General features: G+C 38.2%; 1 protein-coding gene and 1 pseudogene across 6 annotated transcripts in view; one reads left to right on the top strand and one right to left on the bottom strand.

The window, feature by feature from the left end:
* Window positions 1-19454, bottom strand: part of XIAP (X-linked inhibitor of apoptosis) — a 54999-nt gene that overhangs the window by 11603 nt on the left and 23942 nt on the right. For 5 of the 6 annotated variants that reach the window (XM_059158739.1, XM_059158745.1, XM_059158740.1 and 2 more), the window contains 4 exons: window positions 8013-8921; window positions 6862-6961; window positions 5736-5814; window positions 4995-5037 (listed from right to left, as the gene is read on the bottom strand). In XM_059158739.1, the coding sequence (XP_059014722.1) occupies window positions 4995-5037; window positions 5736-5814; window positions 6862-6961; window positions 8013-8889 (1099 nt within the window). In that variant the 5' untranslated portion in view covers window positions 8890-8921. The remainder of the gene's footprint in view (window positions 1-4994; window positions 5038-5735; window positions 5815-6861; window positions 6962-8012; window positions 8922-19454) is intronic. The other variant, XM_059158741.1, reaches the window with a different exon arrangement.
* On the top strand, window positions 13118-14451 carry LOC131821053 (partitioning defective 6 homolog beta-like; annotated as a pseudogene).

The following is a 19454-nucleotide window of genomic DNA, read 5'->3' as shown; positions in this document are numbered from 1 at the left end:
GTGTGAGCTTCCTAACTCTGAGACTTAGTTTCTGCAGCCGAGGGGGGTGAACTAGATAAGGAAACAAAATGAACAGAAATTCACCTCAACGGTACTCGAAGTAGAAATACAGGTTATGAATGGAACTGCTGAAAGAGGAGACTTACACCCTCTGATTCACCAATTCTACTTGAGTACTAAAAATAAGTACAAAGGTCCACAAAAAAAAAAAAAGATCCACCAAAGATATACACAAGAATATTCATAGCAGTGTCATTTGTAAGAGCCTCAAACTGGAAACAACTTGAACATCTATCACCAGGTGAATGAGTAAGTAAACTGTGGTATATTCAAACACTACACAGCAATAAGAAAAATGAACTTCTGCCACAGACAACATAATGAATCTCACAGATCTGATGAACAAAACGTCATCATAATGATGAACCAGAGACAAAAGAATATACCGTATGTTTACGTTTATTGGATGTTCAAGACTAATCTATGGTGGGGCTTCTGGTTGGCTCTGGTCATGATCCCAGGGATGAAGCCCTGAATCAAGCTCCTTGCTCGGCCAGAAGCCTGCTTCTCCCTCTTCCACCACCCCTTGCTTGTGTCCCCTCTCTCACTGTGTCTCTGTCAAATAAATAAATAAAATCTTAAAAACACAGAAGTCAGAACATAGCTTGGGGTAGATATTGATTGGGAAAGGGGCCTGAAGGAGTTTCTGGCATGGTGGGAATGTTCTATTACCTTTTTATTTTTTTTTAAAGATTTTAATTTATTTATTTGAGAGAGAGCATGCAAGCAGTAGTGGGTGGTGGGGGGGTGGGGGGAGGGAGAAACAGACTCCCCGCTGAGCAGGAAGCCCTCTCTAGGGCTCCATCCCAGGATCCTGAGATCATGACCTGAGCCAAAGGCAGATGCTTAAATGACTGAATCACCCAGGTGCCCCCAGTTCTATATATATTTTTAAAGATTTTATTTATTTATTTGACAGAAATCACAAGTAGACAGGGAGGCAGACAGAGAGAGAGGAGGAAGCAGGCTTCCTGCTGAGCAGAGAGCCCGATGCGGGGCTCGATCCCAGGACCCTAAGATCATGACCCGAGCTGAAGGCAGAGGCTTAACCCACTGAGCCACGCAGGCGCCGCCCCCACCCCCAGTTCTATATTTTGATTTGACTAATCACTACACAGGTAAATGCGTGTTAAAGTTCACTGACTTAAATACTTAAGATTAGTCTATTTTAAGCATTTTATTTTATGTGTATTATACTTCAATACATGTTTTTTAAAAAGAGAAGTTGGAAAGGGATTTGATTTTAAGAAATATTACATGGTAAGTAATAAGAGAAGTAAGAAAGTAACTTAAGATCTTTGATATGTTGGGAAGTTATAATGCAGATAAAAGACCATTTATGAGACTACTAAAGCAACTGAATGAGAAATAAGGGCAGAAACTAGGGCAGAACCAGTGATTTTTGACAATATTATAAAGGTTGAATTCATCAGACCTGGTGGCTAATTAAATATAGAGGGATTAAGGAAAGCAAAGAGCTTAAAATGACTCAAATTACTGGGCAACTTTGTGAACTGTGGAACTATTAACCAGCTTGGGGGGAAAAGAACAGGACTGGGTTCAGTCTGAGTGATTTTTAGAAATGCTGAATTTGAGCTGCTTTTTGAGATTTCTAGGTGGATATGTCCAGAGGTCAGCTGGACATCACTCCTTCCTGGTTCTACTGTCTGATTTTTTTTCCAGCTTGTTTTGCTGGCTCCTTCTGCTCACCTGATTAGACACTGGTGGTTCCCTTCTATTCCCTCACTGATTCCCCCTTTTTAACAATCTCTCTGGATACTCCCCCCAATACCACAATTTTACCCTTATTTACGTGAGTTCCAGATTTTAAGACCCACCAATTTGGATATTCTGTAGGTATCTCAAGGTTATTCTGCTAAAAAATAAAAGCAGGGACAACAGGATATCCACATGAAAAATAATTAAAAGGGCCCCCACCTTACACATATATAAAAACTAACTCAAAATGGATCAAAGAACTGAATGTAAGAGAAAACCATAAAACTCTTAGAAGAAAACATAAATGACCTTGGATTAGGCAACGGTTTCTTAGATATAATACTAAAAGCATAAGCAACAAAAAAATAAGATAAATTGTTTTCATCAAAATTAAAAATTTATATACGTCAAAGTACACCAGCAAGAAAATGAAAATGAGTGAAAATATTTGCCAATCATATATCTGACAGGGACTTACATGTAAAGAACTAGAATATACAAAGAACTCTTATAACTCAGTAACAAAAACATAAATAACCCAACTGAAAAACACACAAAGGCGATGGACACTTCTCCAAAGAAGACATACAAATGGCCAACAAGCACAAGAAAGGATGCCTGACATCATTAGCTATGAGGGAAATGCAAATCAAAATCACAGTAAGATACCACTTCACATCCACTATGATGGACATAATAAAAAGACATACAATAGCAAGTGTTAACAAAAATGTGGAGAAACAAACTGGAACCCTTCTACACTGCTAGTGAGAATGTAAAATGGTGCAGCCTGTTGGAAAACTGGCCATGTATCAAAAGGTTAAATGTAGAGTTACTACATAACCCAGCAATTCCATGCTGAAATCTATACTCAAGAGAATTAAAAACCTTTGTCCACACAACAATTTGCACACGAATGTTCACAGCAGCATCAGCATCATTCATAAGAGCCAAAAAGTGGAAACCCAAATGTCTATCAACTGATGAATGGATAAAGAGAACGTGGTATTACCCATACAAAGGAAAACTTTCCCCCCATAATAAAGAAGGAAGGATTCATATGAGTACCACAACATGGATGAACTTCAAAGCCACGTATTATTATCCCATTTATATGAAATGTCCAGGATAGGTAAATCCAGAGAGACAGAAATAGATTGGTAGTTGTCTGGCTAGACTTGAGGGTGAAGGGGCAGCAGTGGTGACTGACTGCTAATGGGTACACAGTTTCTTTTAGAGATTATGATAATGTTCTGCAATTAAATATCAGTGATGGTTCCATGACCCTGTGAATATACTAAAAAACACCAAAGTGTACAGTTTGTAAGGGTGAAATTTTTGCTATCTGAATTACATGTCCATTTTAAAACATTAATCCTGAACTAGAGCAAGAGTCGCAGTAGTCATTGTAAGTACAGTATAGGGCACCCGCATGGCTCAGTTGGTTAAGCAACTGCCTTCAGATTATGATCCTAGAGTTCCAGGGTCGAGTCCCACATCGGGCTCCCTGCTCAGCAGAGAGTCTGTTTCTCCCTCTGATCTCTCCCCTCTCATGCTCTCTCTCTCCCAAATAAATAAAATCTTTTTAAAAAAAAATATACATTGTTAGGGTGATTACTATCAAGAAATGTTACAGAATCTTTTTTAAAAAAAGATTTACTTATTTGACAGAGAGAGACACAGTGAGAGAGGGAACATAAGTAGGAGGAGTGGGAGAGGAAGAAGCAGGCTTCCTGCCAAACAGGGAGCTCAATGTGGGGCTGGACCCCAAGAATTATGACCCAAGCCAAAGGCAGATGCTTAACGACTGAGCCACCCAGGCGCCCCAAGAAATGTTATAGAATCTTCATTTGTGGATAGTTTCAAAAATATAGGCTGGAATAAGTGGTTTCTTAAACTTTAGTACTTATGCCCATTACAAAACCTGTATCAAACATTATCAAAGTGGCTCTCCTTCTTAAGCATATTTATGCTTATATATAGTTTTCTCGTGTAACCCTTAGAGGATGCTGTAAGGAGTGGGGAATTAGCAGACATATTCTACAAGACCAGCGCTCTCACCCCTGAGCTGTGGAGCCAGCAGACATACTCTAAATTAAAATTTTTTACTATTTCTGAAACATGATACCTAAGTTGAGAACAATATCTACAGTGTGATGTAGGTTTCAGAAGACCCTGTTTACAGTCCTAGTTCTATTAATGATTCATAATGTAACTGTGGGCAGGTCACTTAACTTCATTGACTGTGTTTCTTCATCTGTGTTTCTTCATCTGATAATGGTATCATCTCTGCTTAACACAGTATCTTTCTGGTTTTTAAACATGTTTATGATGAGTTAATAATCTTCGGGATAAAAACCTCTACCTCTCTATAATGTAACAGGAGATAAACTGAACCATGCCCCTCTGCGAAGAAACTGGGGATGCACAAAGATGGCATGGGATAAGGAAGCAGGTAGAGCTGATCATGGTGATGGCACATTAGCAGATCACTTTGGATTCATGATCCCGGCTAACTCAAGAAGCACCTGGGACAAAAATACACTTACCTCTTCCTTTTTTGATTTTAACAGAAATGGCAATAGACAGCCATTTGGATCCAAATGGACAGCTGCTGCTTCTGAACTTAGAAAAGCTAACTGCCCAACCTCCATAGGAATGTCGTTTCTTAAAATTTTATTTATTATTTTTAAGTATAATTAATATAATTTTATATATGTAACTATATAACTTATAATTTAATATGATTTAGTGTCATTGAAAATTTTTCCAGTACAATTAATGTACAGTGTTACCTTTGTCACATGAATGTTATTAATATATAAATATCTGGCTTAAATTTATAGGCACTTCATTAATTCTTAGCTTTATAGCAATCTCATCTTAAATAAAGATACCTTAATTACCTTGAAAGAACAGCCTTATGTCTCCACCCTATAAATAACAACTGCAATAAATTAGCAATGGGATTAAAAGTATATTTATTTTAGGGGTACCTGGGTGGCTCAGTGGGTTAAGCCTCTGCCTTCAACTCAGGTCATGATCTCAGGGTCCTGGGATAGAGCTCCGCATAAGGCTCTCTGCTCAGCAGGGAGCCTGCTTCCCTACCCCCTACCCCCGCCGGCTTCTCTGCCTACTTGTGATCTCTGTCTGTTAAATAAATAAATAAAATCTTAAAAAAATAAAAGTGTATTTATTTTAATAAACGTATTTACCAATTCTTTTAGTTAATGATGTTGTTTTTTCAGCAGTTCTTACCTAAAACAGAAATATGGATTATAAGTTAGAATTCTTTTTGGTAGAAGGCAGTTACCTCAATTTGAAAAGTTATACTAATCATGAATTTATAAGTTGGCTTTATTCCAATTTAACATATGAGAGTTTGCAAGAGGCATAATATGATGAAGCTAGAAAGAAGTTAACAGACCATCTAACCCAATCCATTCCCTTTACAGACAGGACGCTGAGGCGTCTTTATCAGGGAGATAAAGCAACTCCATCCAGGCTAGAGAGTTATGGTAAAGCCATAATGGCAACTCAGGCCTTCCATTCTAGTCCATGGCTCTTCCCATGTGGTGCCGATACCTTGGCCACCCCAGGCTGCACTGTCAATTTAGATACGTTTTTGAGATTTTAAAATAATGTCTATGAAAAGTTTACAACTATTTATGAGTATAAAACACATTACACAAAAGTAATTTCAGAAGCTGAGGGGTTAAGTACTTTAGTTCTTCAAGCCCATTTTTGTTTACGGTGATCACTGAATGAGTCAGCTCATGGTGATTCCCTTTTCACAAATCTGCTTCAGGTCAAGAACAAGCATTCTTCAAGATCTCCTCTTTAAGGCTCACTGTACATTATTAATTTAAGATACTATACTGTGACTTTTACACCAAGAAATCATTGCAAAAGAAATTAAATATTTAAAATTAGGTATTCTACAATATGTGACTTACCATAGAGTCCTCAAGTGAATGGGTTAAATGAATATTGCTTACATATTCTTGTCCCTTCTCTTCTAACAGATATTTACACCTAAACAGTTAAAAGAAGGTTAAAAGAAGGTTAAACTTTGGTATCTGACAAATTAGTAAAGTATAAAGAAAAGATATAATCTCCATGGTCTTAATTCCATGAACGTGCTTTTTGGCATTTCTAAGAAGCTGCAAAATGAAATGTTATCCAATTCCCTATCAACTGTCATTTTAAAGTTAAAAAAAAAAAGGTTCCCTTTGTTACGCTACTTTGCTAATCTTAGTGAGGCAAAAAATACCAACGTGAGAACTTTCAACTTTTAAACAAGTTATTACATTATTGCCTTAAGATTCAAAAATTTTTTTCAAATAGTTAATCTTAAATTTTATTTAAAGGATTAACCAACTGTACATTGTGAAGGAATTTTTTGGGCTTTCAACCTTTCCTCTTAAGGCTTTTTAGGTTTAAGGTTTATTTTCAAACAATCACTCTTAAGTTTTAAGTTATACTCTTTTGCAGGCCAAAAATTCTACACCACCTACATATATGTATACTTTATTTTTAAAGATGACAAAGAGACATTTAGAGTATGTCATTATTATTTTAAGATGCCACTGATTATAAGAAGCATGATTATTTTATGTGTCATGAGTGCCAATTAAATTATGACCCACCACTAGATGTGTCCTCTTTTCAAAAATCTGAAAATATGAACAACTGTATGTCTTAGAATCAGTGAGACACAGAACTATTTGCTAGGGGATGTGATGGGTTCTTAGGAAAAATCCTTGGCAACAAGGGCTCTCTTGTGCCCACTGTGAAAAGAACCCACTTCCAACAACAAAACTATATATTCCTAATTTGCTGTTTAGAAATAGAATCATCTGAATGTCATAGATACAACACATAAGCAACAAATGCTTTGGTCACCAGAGAAGGCTTAGGGTTTTTTTTTTTCTATAAAGTAGGTGACCCCATTTTTATAAACCTGGTGTGAATTGCAAGCCATGGTGAAGGCAAAAATAGTTGAGGTGAAAAGTTATTCAAGATTTTCCCATCGCAAATGTCTAACTTGCCTGTTCCTGAATAAACATTTAAATACCTTACCCTGGATACCACTTAGCATGTTGTTCCCAAGGGTCTTCACTGGGCTTCCAATCAGTTAGCCCTCCTCCACAGTGAAAGCATTTTACTTTATCACCTTCCCCTAAGAAAAGACACAAGTAAAAATACATGTATTTGTGCAACTGGAAGCTTATGAAAAAATACCCCCTTTCACACCATGAAATTAATCATTTCTAAATTACATGAAAATCTTACAGCTTCAAGGAAGATATTCAAATTCATATCTAAGTAAAAGATATGATTGTTTGAGGAGGAAATGTATAGTAAACTCACTGATTTAATTGAGGTATTTTACATGCCCAATTTTTATGTAAAAAATTACGACTGTTAACTTCTTTATAACATGTCATTTAGGGCCACCAATACTACACTTTTTCAAACTGTGGAACTTCAACAGTAAAGTTCAGCTTAACAAAAACACAAAGTAAGTTTCTCTAAGGTTATTATAGCTACATGACACTAAACAAGCCTTCAAGATTGCTATAGGAGACTACGTAAATAAAATACTGAAATAACTAATAATTTGTGTTTTGGTACAACTCAATCCTAAAATAAATGGGTCAGATATATAATGGTGTAACTTTTCTTAATACTCCTGGAAGCCATCACACCAATGGTCCTTCCTGACACGTTTACAGCAGTCCCTTTGAGAAGTGCTTATCTGAAGCAAGAAGCATCATATAGGTCAGCTTTCAAATATACAGTTTCTGTACAAAAGGCAGATATCAATTTTAATATCAGCCATACTAAACTCTTTAATGTTAACTCTTTTTATGATATGTAGAAAGAGTGCATATAATACATGTAATACATGACTGAGCTCAATAAATTAGAGTTATTATTATGGTCAGAGCCATTGTCTCAGAGAGAACTATCATCTTTTGCATGCCATCCTTCTCCAAAAAAACAATCACATAAAGGTAAACATAAGTCACAATATGGTAGTCATTCTCCCCTAAACGTAGTGGTTACACTGCAGATTCAACATAAGGGTTTGCAGATTAATACTGATATAATCATGCCAGCCTACACATAAATATTTACCAGTTCAAGGGGCTAAAGGAATCTACTTTTAAAAAGCACTAGAATAGTTGGAAAGTAAGTTATTAGCCTGGTTTTATAATGAAGTTTACCTAAAGCATAAAATCCAGCTCTTGCAAGCTGCTCCTTGTTAACTGAGTATATCCACGTCCCAAAAGTAATGATCCGTGCTTCGTAATCTGCCATGGCTGGATTTCTTGGAACATTTGTTGAATTTGGGAAATTCCTATCAGAACTCACAACATCAGATTCACTTCGCATGTTAACATTCCGGCCCAGAACAAAGAAGCAGTTGGGAAAGTGTCGCCTGTGTTCTGACCATGCACGATCACACGGTTCCCAATTTTTCAGTTTTCCACCACAACAAAAGCACTGCACTTGATCATCAATACCTGTGTAGTAGAGTCCAGCACTAGCTAACTCTCTTGGGGTCAAGTGGGCATAGTCTGGCCAGTTCTGAAAGGACTTTAATCTAGCTTCTTCACTACACATGGCGGGGTTCCTCGGGTATATGGTGTCTGATATATCTACAACCTGCCCAGTTCGCAAAAGATAGTCTGCATGAGTCTCAGATGGCCTGTCTAAAACAAAATGATTTCTGTTTCCCAGGTAGCTTTCCACTTTATACTGACCATTTGGGATACCCGGATTTGTAGGTTGTGCAGCGGTATTTTCAAAATAAAAGCCATTGATAAACCTGCAATTTGGGGATACTTTCCTGTGTCTTCCAACTGCTGAGTCTCCATATTGCCATCTATCTACTGCTGCATGACAACTAAAGCACCGAACGACGTCTCCTTCACCAGTATACAGAAAACCAGCTCGTGCTAGTGTTGATGCGGAAACAGGACTACTACTTGGAAAATTAGCAAAAGTTTTTAATCTATTAAACTCTTCTATAAATTCTTCATCCTTATCGATGTCTGCAGGTACACAAGTTTTAGATCCTTCAAAACTGTTAAAACTCATCTTCTCTTGAAAATAGGACTTGTCCACCTTTTCTAAAAAGAGAACATTACATTAGGAAATCCAAAATGTGAAACATAGGCGATAGAATTTTGATATTAGGAGCTAACAAATTACCTACTGATGACATAAAATTTATTACACAATCTCTAAGAAACCGTCTAATTCTAAATACTAGAGCTCTATATTACCACAAGATTCAAGTTATAAGATAAAACCTAGCATTTTCATTTTTTAGAGGAAAGTAATATTTTAGCAGGTAGAATAGAACTATTCATTTTTAATTGCTTATTTCACATAAACATGGAAACTATGTGATAAAGAATATATTAAAATTATTAACCATGCAAAATTATTAATTAGGAAAAACAAAAGCATAAAATATGCAGATTCTCAAACTATGCGTAATTGTTATAATGGATCATTATATATTCAAGGCATCAAAGTTCAGTTCTTACAATTTAAAAAAAGTATGTTCAGAATCTTAATGAATTAATTTTTGGTATTTCTTTACTTTTCTGCTTAGCAAAAGGTATTTGAGTTTTACTCATCGTATTGGTTCCAATATGTCCTTTAAGCGCATCAAATGTTTCTGATTTTCATGCATATGAAAACAGGACTTTTTGTCCATATTTTGTTGGAATCGGATCATTTCAGGTGTATATATTACTGCCCTCTAAAGAATAGCTCAGGAAAAATACTAAGTATGGGTAGACCCTAACTGCAGTTACTTTTGCTGTCAACTTCCCATGGTCAAGAAATAATCTGCTCAAATGGAAGAGAAGTGCTACTGCAGCCTCATTAAAGCTGCTGAATTACAGCTGTGTAACCTTTAACCCAGATAAAATAGTAAAAGGAACTAGCTGGATTATGAGAAGGATGGCCAGATAATTCATCCTCCAAACCTAGACACTTTGGGAAGTGAAAAATGATGCTACTAATAATTACACTAGGACAACAGGTGTAAATCAGAGTTGCCTCAGGCAACCTGATTCTCCAGAATCTCACACTGTTCCTAATACTGTGCTCAGTATATGCTTGGGAAAAAAAAAAAAAGTCACAATAATTCTGTCTCTACTTCCTATGTGCATTAATTGATTTCTTGGGAAGAATAAGGAGCCCTGGCATTATGTTGGCACAATATGTCTTAGAACATCATCTCAGAGTAATGTTCAACACAAGGCTTCTGTCCTGCAGGCTCAACAAACTTTAGCCATTCAATTGGCCTTGTCAATTTACAATGGTAGTAATTCATATATACCACAAGAGCTGAGATATTATCTGCATACAACAATTTTTGGAAGATAGACTCCATGATTCTTCATTATTGTTTCCCAGATGTCTGAAAACATTTTGACACTAGCTTCAAGACCCCTTGTTCAGGGGCACCTGGGTGGCTCAGTGGGTTGAGGTCTCTGCCTTCGGCTCAGGTCATGATCCCAGAGTCCTGGAATCGAGCCCCGCATCAGGCTCTCTGCTCGGCGGGGAGCCTGCTTCCTCTCTCTCTGCCTGCCTCTCAGCCTACTTGTGATCTCTGTCAAATAAATAAATAAAATCTTTTTTTAAAAAAAAAGACCCCTTGTTCAATCAGCATAAGCTAGATGACAAAAATCAAAATTCAAAGAAACTAAGGCTGGCTGACAGGCTGAGATGAAATTTCACAGGGTTATTAAACATTACATTCTGACTTTAGAAATTTGTTGTACAACTAAAGGAAAATGGAAACTTGGTTTGGAAAGAAGTCATGTGAAGGCAAATCTCTATGTTAGAATCTTGGGATTTTAGTTAATTAAAAATTCCGTTATGAGGGGTGCCTGGGTTGCTCAGTTGGTAGAGCCTGAGACTCTTGATCTTGGGGTCATATGTTCAAGCCCCATGTTGGGTACAGAGCTTATTTTTTAAAAAATTCATTATGAGCCAATATCAAATGGCTACTAAAAAGAAATTTAAAGCAACTCCAGGCTGCATTAATGTCCAGATGTACAAGGCCTGGACCCAATTCAGCTACACACTGATTATTATTTTCAGTACTGAAAACACTTCAGAAGGAACATTAACAAAGCGTCCTATCTATAGACAGCAATCGGGATGATGAAACTGGTGCTCAGTGAGGAACAGGTAGAAGAGCTGAGAGTGTTTATCTCAAAGGGAAAAAAATATGGAGAGAGAGAGAGAGAGCTGTAGAGGACAGAATAATTACCGTTAGCTATCTAAAGGGCTGTTATATAGGAAAGGGATCAAATTCAGTGTAGCCTGAGGACAGAGGCTGAGTCAATGAATATAATTCTAGCCAGCAGATTTTAACTCAATACAAGGAGGAACTGTTCGAACAATCAACAGCAGTGCAGAATGGACTGGGGTCTTATAGATTTTTCCCATCATGAGAAGGCACTTGGGCATACACTAGGAGACAGAACAAAACATTTCTAAGTCCATAATGACCCTGAGGAATTAATGCTCAATATAATCCAAACATATGAAAATTACCTTCTCTGAAGTGCTAAGTTTTATTTCTCAGGTCAATCAAAACAGAAGTATAAAATCAAGGATCTATTCTCATTTTGCAATAGTGGACATTTTGTATGGTTCAAGTAGTCACCCCATTTTAGATATTATTATATAAAACTCCATCATTCAATAATAGCAGGAGAATCTCGATTTGAAGCTTTCAAGTGGAGACCTCATCTTCCCAATGGTTATTTCCATGCTAATAGTTTAGATTTCACTGTTTTGAAAAGCAGATATTTATTCAGAAGCACCCAACTGAACACTACACATACATTATCAGAGTGTGAGCTTTTGTTGAAGGGAGCAAAAGCAGAATTACCAGAGATTAGGGGTAAAAGGGAGAAAAATGACTGACAACAGATAGAAACCTTGGGATTGGCGGAAGGCACCAAAGAAAAGGGATGAGAGAGAGGATTTTTTAAATAAAGGATTTAGGTGAAATGAAGGTGGGAGAGATGATATTTAGAAAATAAGCATAGATGAAGCACGGGAATTGTGAATAGAGAAGAAAATGGGGTACAGATATTGGAGGAGGGTGATAAAAAGCTTTAGATGTGAAAAGGTCTGAAAGTAATAAAGTATGCTGAGATCATTTAAGGCTTCTTTGTGAAAGCACACTCTCAGGCTTTATACTGGGTAAGCAGAAAGGTAAGAAGGCACTGAGAGAAAGATGTCAAAGAAATCTCTGACATTAAAGGGGCTAGGTAGTCAGTAATCTTGAATGGAATGGTCGTTGGGAAAATGGTATCACGGAAACCAACACGGGCGCAGAAAGAATCAGCAAGCAGTGCTACATGTTTATACGAAGGACATGGACGATTTCAAGATAGTGAGATGTTGTTTAAAATATATACATACCCCAAAAATACACATACATGTACATATACATACATACACAGTACACATACATATTTAGCGCAGTCAACTGGGTAAAGACAGCCATGAATGGGTACCGAGGAGTGATCGATTGTTAATCTATCAAAAATGTGGTAATGGGGGGGGATTAGAGGGAAGAGAAAAAAATACACATAAAACCACCTACTGATATCTGCACATAATACAAAAGTTTCTTTTTCTTTTGTTTAAAGATTTATTTATTTATTTATTTGCCAGGGAGAGAGAGAGATTGAGATCCTGAGCACAAGCAGGCAGAACAGCAGGGAGAGGGAGAGGCAGAAGCAGACTCCCGGCCAAGTAGGGAGCCTGACCGTGGGACTTGATCCCAGGACCCTGGCATCATGACCTGAGCTGAAGGCAGATGCTTAAAGACTAAGCCCCCCAAAGTTACTATCCCTCCAGCTTTAATTACTAAAGTTTTTAAATATATAGAAAAAAGGTTATTTTAATGGGGAATAGGACATAAAGTAATTTGTACATTAGACTGCCACTGCATGACAACATATACTCATGGATAAGACCTGTAAGGTAATTTTTTAAAAGCAAACTCTACCCAAACATGGGGCTTGAATTCACGACCCCAAAATCAAGAGTTGCATGCTTCACCAACACATCCAGCCAGGCACCTCCCTTTCTTTTATCATAAGATAACTTATGTTAAGTGAGTAAATTATGTTAGGATGACAGGAACACAGGTGATCCTTTTCTCCAGAATGTCTGCCCCACCACCCTGCAAAATGTCTTTAATAATATTTTCACTTACAGTCTCTCAGGCTGGCACTGTTGGCCCGGATCAGGAGCCCAGGCCCAGGTCAGGAGCCTAGTCATGGGGAAGGTGGATGAAAGCAAGGAGGTGGATAGGCTAACTGCCCCCTCAACCTCCTGCACTGGAGCCCGGCAGAGAGGTGGAAGGAATTGTGCCTCTACGCGCTGCGCTGCCAGACAACTCCTTGCTGCCCTGTGAAAGCCCCGTGGAGCTCAGTGGAGCTGAGCACCAAGATCCAAGCTACTGTGATAGGTGCATCTGCTGAGCTGTGGATTCCTGGGCTGCAGCTGAGGGTGCACATGCGCCCAACGGGCACTCCACACAGAGGCAGCCCAACACTCAACAGGACAGTGGTTGCCAGGGCATCCTGGAGGTGAAGAGCAGGTCTGGCAATTAATTTTGTTGGTTTTTTGCTAGAAAGAGCAAACCTTGGACATTTTGAGTAGTTTTATGGATTACTACGACATGTTCATAAGATACCTAATGCTGACAATTTATTAAGCTATGCAGACTTCAGGGAGACGTACTACCTACAAATAATAATTATCACAAAGGTGTTTCAACAGACAACCCACACTTAGGATCTTTATGCAAAAAGAGGAAGAGGCCTCTACCTTAAGAAAGAGGCACTACCTTAGTGCCTAAGGTATAGACATGCTAATGAAGAAGGAAAATGTTTACTCAATGCATTGTGCTTCCTCAACACCCAGTCATTGGTATGTCCCAAGCTGTTAGACTTGCATCTTCTATTACGGCCATGAATATCCTCCCAGAAAAACATCATAGGGTTAGTTTATCTTTACAAACACAGGACTGAACATTCTCCAGGACTCGATAGCCAGAATGGTTTCAGAAAGCCCAAAGGAGACACTACACGGCTTTGGTAAGTCCCAGGGATCTTTCTGGTTTACAGCGCAGGATTACTGAATATTCATGATGAAGTTTTAGAAGTTAATGGCATAGACGTTTCAGAAAAGAGTTTTGATCAAGTAACAGGATGACTGAAACAGATGCAATTTCATCATAACAGCCAGACAAGTAAACCAGAATAACGTTACGAACAGTAGGACTTCCAGCAGCTCTAGCAAATCTACCGATAATAGCCTTCTTGGCTATCCACAGCAAATTAAACCAAACTTTGACCAAAGGATGAAGACAGTGATGAAGATGACATTACTACTGAAGATAATGTATGCTACAAAAGATTCCTAAAGCTCTTCTCACTATCAGAAAGCCTGGAATGGTTAACACACATTGAATAAACTTGATTTTGAGTCTGGACAAAATGGTTCTATTCCTTCTGAGTGTAACATCCCTATCAAGTGGCACAAACAGAATTTGAAACACATGACCCAGATCAAAACCTCTTAGAATATGGAACAATCATATTATGAAGTCATCATTTGAATGTTTTATGAATGAAGATGTCATAGGACTTGTAAATATGGCTACTTGAAGAACTTCTAAACCTCTGAGTCAGTGACCTGGAATAGGTATGAGAACAATAATGTTGCAAGTTTAAAATGTTATGAAAATAAATAGAAACAGGAAGTAGATTAGTGATTGTGCACAGCTAGGGCAGAAGGGGACTAGAAAGTGACTGCAAATGGTTACTGGGTTTTCTTTTTTTTTTTTTTAATTTATTTGATGGGCGGAGATCACAAGTAGGCAGACAGGCAGGCAGAGAAAGAGAGTGAAGCAGGCTCCCCACTGAGCAGAGAACCCGATGCGGGACTCGATCCTAGAACCCCAAGATCAGGATCTGAGCCGAAGGCAGCGGCTTAACCCACTGAGCCACCCAGATGCCCCGGTTACTGGGTTTTCTCTTCAGAGTAATGAAAATATTCTAAATTAGACTGTACTGATGGTTGCACAACTGTGAATATACTAAATGGCAACAGAACTACACACTTTAATTTTACGGTAGGTGACAAGTATCTTGATAAAGCTGTTTCAATGCTAGTTTGGCAATTGTTAGTATGAACTGGTAGATTACAGGTGATTTTTAATTAAAAAAATTATTTTTAAGTAAATGCTATGCCAAACACAGGGCTTGAACTCACAACCTTGAAATCAAGAGTCACATGTTTCACCAACTGTGCCAGCCAAGAGCCCTGGATCAGATGTGATTTTAAGGCTAAACCAAAGGGACCTTTGCTAATGAAATTATGTGCTTTTTTATATGGAAAACTAGATGTTACTGTACATTTTCAGAAGTAGGTTGAGAGGACAAAATCACTTCTATTTGAGGTGGTTTAATATTTAACCTGTTACAAAGATCCTAGTTAATTTTTCTTTCAACTACATTCTTCAAATTCTAATATGAAGTCTAATTTTCTACCCTGAGGACCTCAGTTCTTATGTTTTCAATATTTTCTTTTTTTTAAGGTTTTATTTATATGAGAGAGAGAGAGAGCGCGCGAGCAAGCAGGGGCGGGGTACAAGCAAGGGGAATGGGAGAGGGAGAAGCAGGCTTCTGGCTAAGGAGAAAGCCCAAGGCAGGGCCATCCCACCTGGGATCATGACCTGAGCCAAAGGCAGATGCTTAACCACTGAGCCACCCAGGTGCCCCAATATTTTATTTCTTAATATTCTTCTGTTCCTAATCATTACAAATCATTTTCTGAAATGTAGTCTTTTCTAACTTCTAAGAAAGCAAGCCAACTGGCTGTTTTTTTTTTAAAGATTTTTATTTATTTATTTGACAGAGAGAGATCACAAGTAGGCAGAGAGGCAGGCAGAGAGAGGAAAGGAAGCAGGCTCCCCGCTGAGCCGAGAGCCCGATGCGGGGCTCGCTCCCAGGACCCCAGGATCATGACCTGAGCCGAAGGCGAAGGCTTAACCCACTGAGCCACCCAGGCGCCCCCCAACTGGCTGTTTTTAGGAGCTTCTTTCCATATTATGAAACACTGAAGCTATGTTCCTGAATTATGAAATTCTGTGAGTTTTTAACATTCGCTCTGTTCATCTTACAGCTTACATATTTATAAACTAGTTCCAAACAGGTATAATTCATTACTAAATGCAGTTAATGACACGGACTCTGGTAATATAGGAGACTCTCCTTTAAGTCTTATCTTCATTCCCTCTCATTGAAAGCATTCTTTTTGCTGTGTCTACACATACGTTAGCACACTTTTGAACCTTTTTAATGTATTCAAGTAGTGTGAATTGTTTTGAAACCAAAATACACATAGATTGAAAGATTTTTACACACAGGACAGATTTGTGCACAAATTTAAACACAGATAAATCTGCGCGCAGGTTTATACAAAGATTTTAGATCTTCTTCAGCGGGATTATTCTAGGATCACTGACTACACTTTAGAAGAAAGTTGTGGTATTTATTATTGACAGGTAGAGTTTGTCATCCATATTATTTTCATTAGGCTATTTATTTCTCGCATATCCACTTAGAACAAATAAGAGTAAGGCTGCTGGGATGCCTGGGTGGCTTAGTTGGTTAAGCCGCTGCCTTCGGCTCAGGTCATGCATGATCCCAGGATCTGGGATCAAGTCACACATCAGGCTTCTTGCTTGGTGGAAAGCCTGCTTCTCTCTCTGCCTCTGCCTGCCACTCTGCTTACTTGTGCTCTCTCTGCCAAATAAATCAATAAAAATCTTAAAAAAAAAGAAGAGTAAGGCTGCTAACTTTCATTCTTTGCCTGACTTCCCTGGTATTTATCATTGTACAGTGTGCAAAAGCACTATAGTATACATGTATATAGAAATTAAGAATATCATGAAGTATATAAATTCCTTACAGTTTATGGGTAATTGCCCCCAAATCTATTTATTTCATTAACTAATCTCTATGCACAATGTGGGGCTCAAACTTAGGACCCCAAGATCAAGAGTCACATGCTCTACTGAGCCAGCCAGGCACCCCAATTAATTTTATGGTAGTTCTGCTATGGACACCTTTATTTTTTTTAACAGGATTTATTTTTTGGGGGGGAGGGGCAGGGCATAGAGAGTCTTAAGCAGACTCTGCACTGAGTGCAGAGCCCCATGCAGCCTCGACGCCAGGCTCGATGTCACAACCCTGAGATTATGACCCATTTAACCAACTGCGCTACCCAGGCGCCCCATGCATGCCTTTAGAAACAGTTGTGTACTATTAAAACAATGGAAGACCCAAATGACTACATTCTGAAGGGCATATTCTCTAAATGGTTAAAAAAAAAAGAAAAAAAAAGAAAATCCTGATTAATTGAAAAAGGAAAAAAAAAACCCAGCCTCTAGTGTTAAAAGCAATAGAAAAAAAATCCCATGCAGAGAGAAGTATTTTTTGTTAGATTTAATAAAAGAACACTATTAAGAAATGTATTAAGCTTTTTAACAATACCTGCCTTACTTGAAACAAAGATTAATATTTTTTTAAAAAGTTGTTTGGTAGTCAATTATTACTGGCTAAGGTAATTTTAAAAAACAATGTACCCCATAATATCATGAGTTTCAGTATCACAGTACCTTTGAAAATATAACTACGCAGTTTCAGATGTGTACCAGTGATGAAAAGTCTGCAAATTAATATAAATTTATTTAAGATGGCTAACTAGGATGATGTCTCTGATGACTGAAATTAAATACTATAAATACCCATTAAAATTTTTAAAGTCAAAATAGCACCTGAATAATAAATCACCTTTCTTAACAAATAAATAGCAGAAGCTTTAGTAGTGGGTTTTTTTTTTTTTTATATCAAGCTCACAGATCTCTACAATCTGTCTATGCTTCACTCTTCTGGTCTCTGGAAGACATTTATCCAATCACTACAGGCTCACTTAATGAACTACAAATTTTTTAAGATTTTATTTATTTGAGAGAGAGAGAATACCTGAGAGAGAGCACAAGCAAGGGGAGCAGGAGAGGGAGAGAAGAAGCAGGCTCCCTGCTGAGCAGGGAGCCCAATGTGAGGCAGGGCTCCATCCCAGGACCCCAGGATCACAACTGGAACCTAAGGCAGCCACTCAGGCAACTGAGCCACCTAGGCACCCCTGAACTACAAATTCTTTTTTTTTTTTTTTAAATTTTTATTTATTTATTTATTTATTTATTTGACAGAGATCGCAAGTAGGCAGAGAGGCAGGCAGAGAGAGAGAGAGAGAGAGAGGGAAGCAGGCTCCCTGCTGAGCAGAGAGCCCGATGCGGGACTCGATCCCAGGACCCTGAGATCATGACCTGAGCCGAAGGCAGTGGCTTAACCCACTGAGCCACCCAGGTGCCCTGAACTACAAATTCTTAACATTATTCCTGCAACCAGGGGCTTTGTTAACCTCTCATCATGAAAATGCATTTCTCAAGTAATTATATTGATGATACGGCACAGTACAAAGGGAACTAAATGATTGTTGCAGGTTGAATCATGCCCCCACAAAAGGTATGTTTAAGTCCTAACCACTGGTTAGGAATGTGAACTTACTTGGAAACTGGGTCTTTGCAGATGTAATCAAGTTAAGATGAGGTCATTAGGATGGGCCCTTATAAGGACTGAAGTCCGAGTAAGAGAAGAAACACAGACAGAGAGGCACATAGGGAAGATGGCCATGTGAAGGTGGAGGCAGAGACTGCAGTGATAATGACCATCAATAAGCCAAGGAACACCAAGGATCAGTGGCAACTCCAGAAGCTACAAGAAAGGCATGGAACAGATTGTCTCCAGAATCTTCAGAGAGAATGTGGCCCTGCCAATTTCTAGCCTCCGGAACTATGAGAAAATAAATTTCTGTTTATTTAAGCCACTCAGTTTGTGGTACCATGCTATGGCAGCCCTAAAAAAACTAGTAACAATGATGTTAAAAATTGGACAGGAATTATGCAAGCAATATATCCCTATTAGCTCCCACTGCAGCACTATTATGCTTAAATACATTATGTAATTAAATAAAGGCATCTGTTTAAAACTCAGAAAATGTGTGTTTTTAAGAATCTCATTTACAACATCCTTGCAGATTCTTCCACTCCAAACCCCAGAAAGATTACTCTTTGTGCCCCTACTATATCCTCTATACAATTTGCTGATGACCCAAGTTTTACTAGGACAAGATGTAATAATTTCTGTATGCATGTATGTATGTGTGTATATACGCAGTACATTGTTAGAATGGTCCTTTTTGGCAAGGATTGTCTTACCACACCTGTATTCCCAATGCCTAAGGAAATCAACATACAGTAGTGCTTAATGAATGGTGGGCAAAACCATCTCTAGTAGGTTACTGCTAATATTACACCACATCCCACCCACCATCTCCCTAAGACACTTGAGATTATGGTGAGCACTAAAAATTATTAATATATGCTTCAGAAATGTGAACAAAATAGGAAATACAGGCATACCATGCAAACAGCATAATTCTTCAGTGATTAAAACCTATACTAGGGGCGCCTGCTTGGC

The sequence above is a fragment of the Mustela lutreola genome, chromosome X, assembly GCF_030435805.1.
Source record: "Mustela lutreola isolate mMusLut2 chromosome X, mMusLut2.pri, whole genome shotgun sequence".
NCBI lineage: Eukaryota > Metazoa > Chordata > Mammalia > Carnivora > Mustelidae > Mustela > Mustela lutreola.
This window is presented reverse-complemented; position numbering and strand designations above follow the sequence as displayed.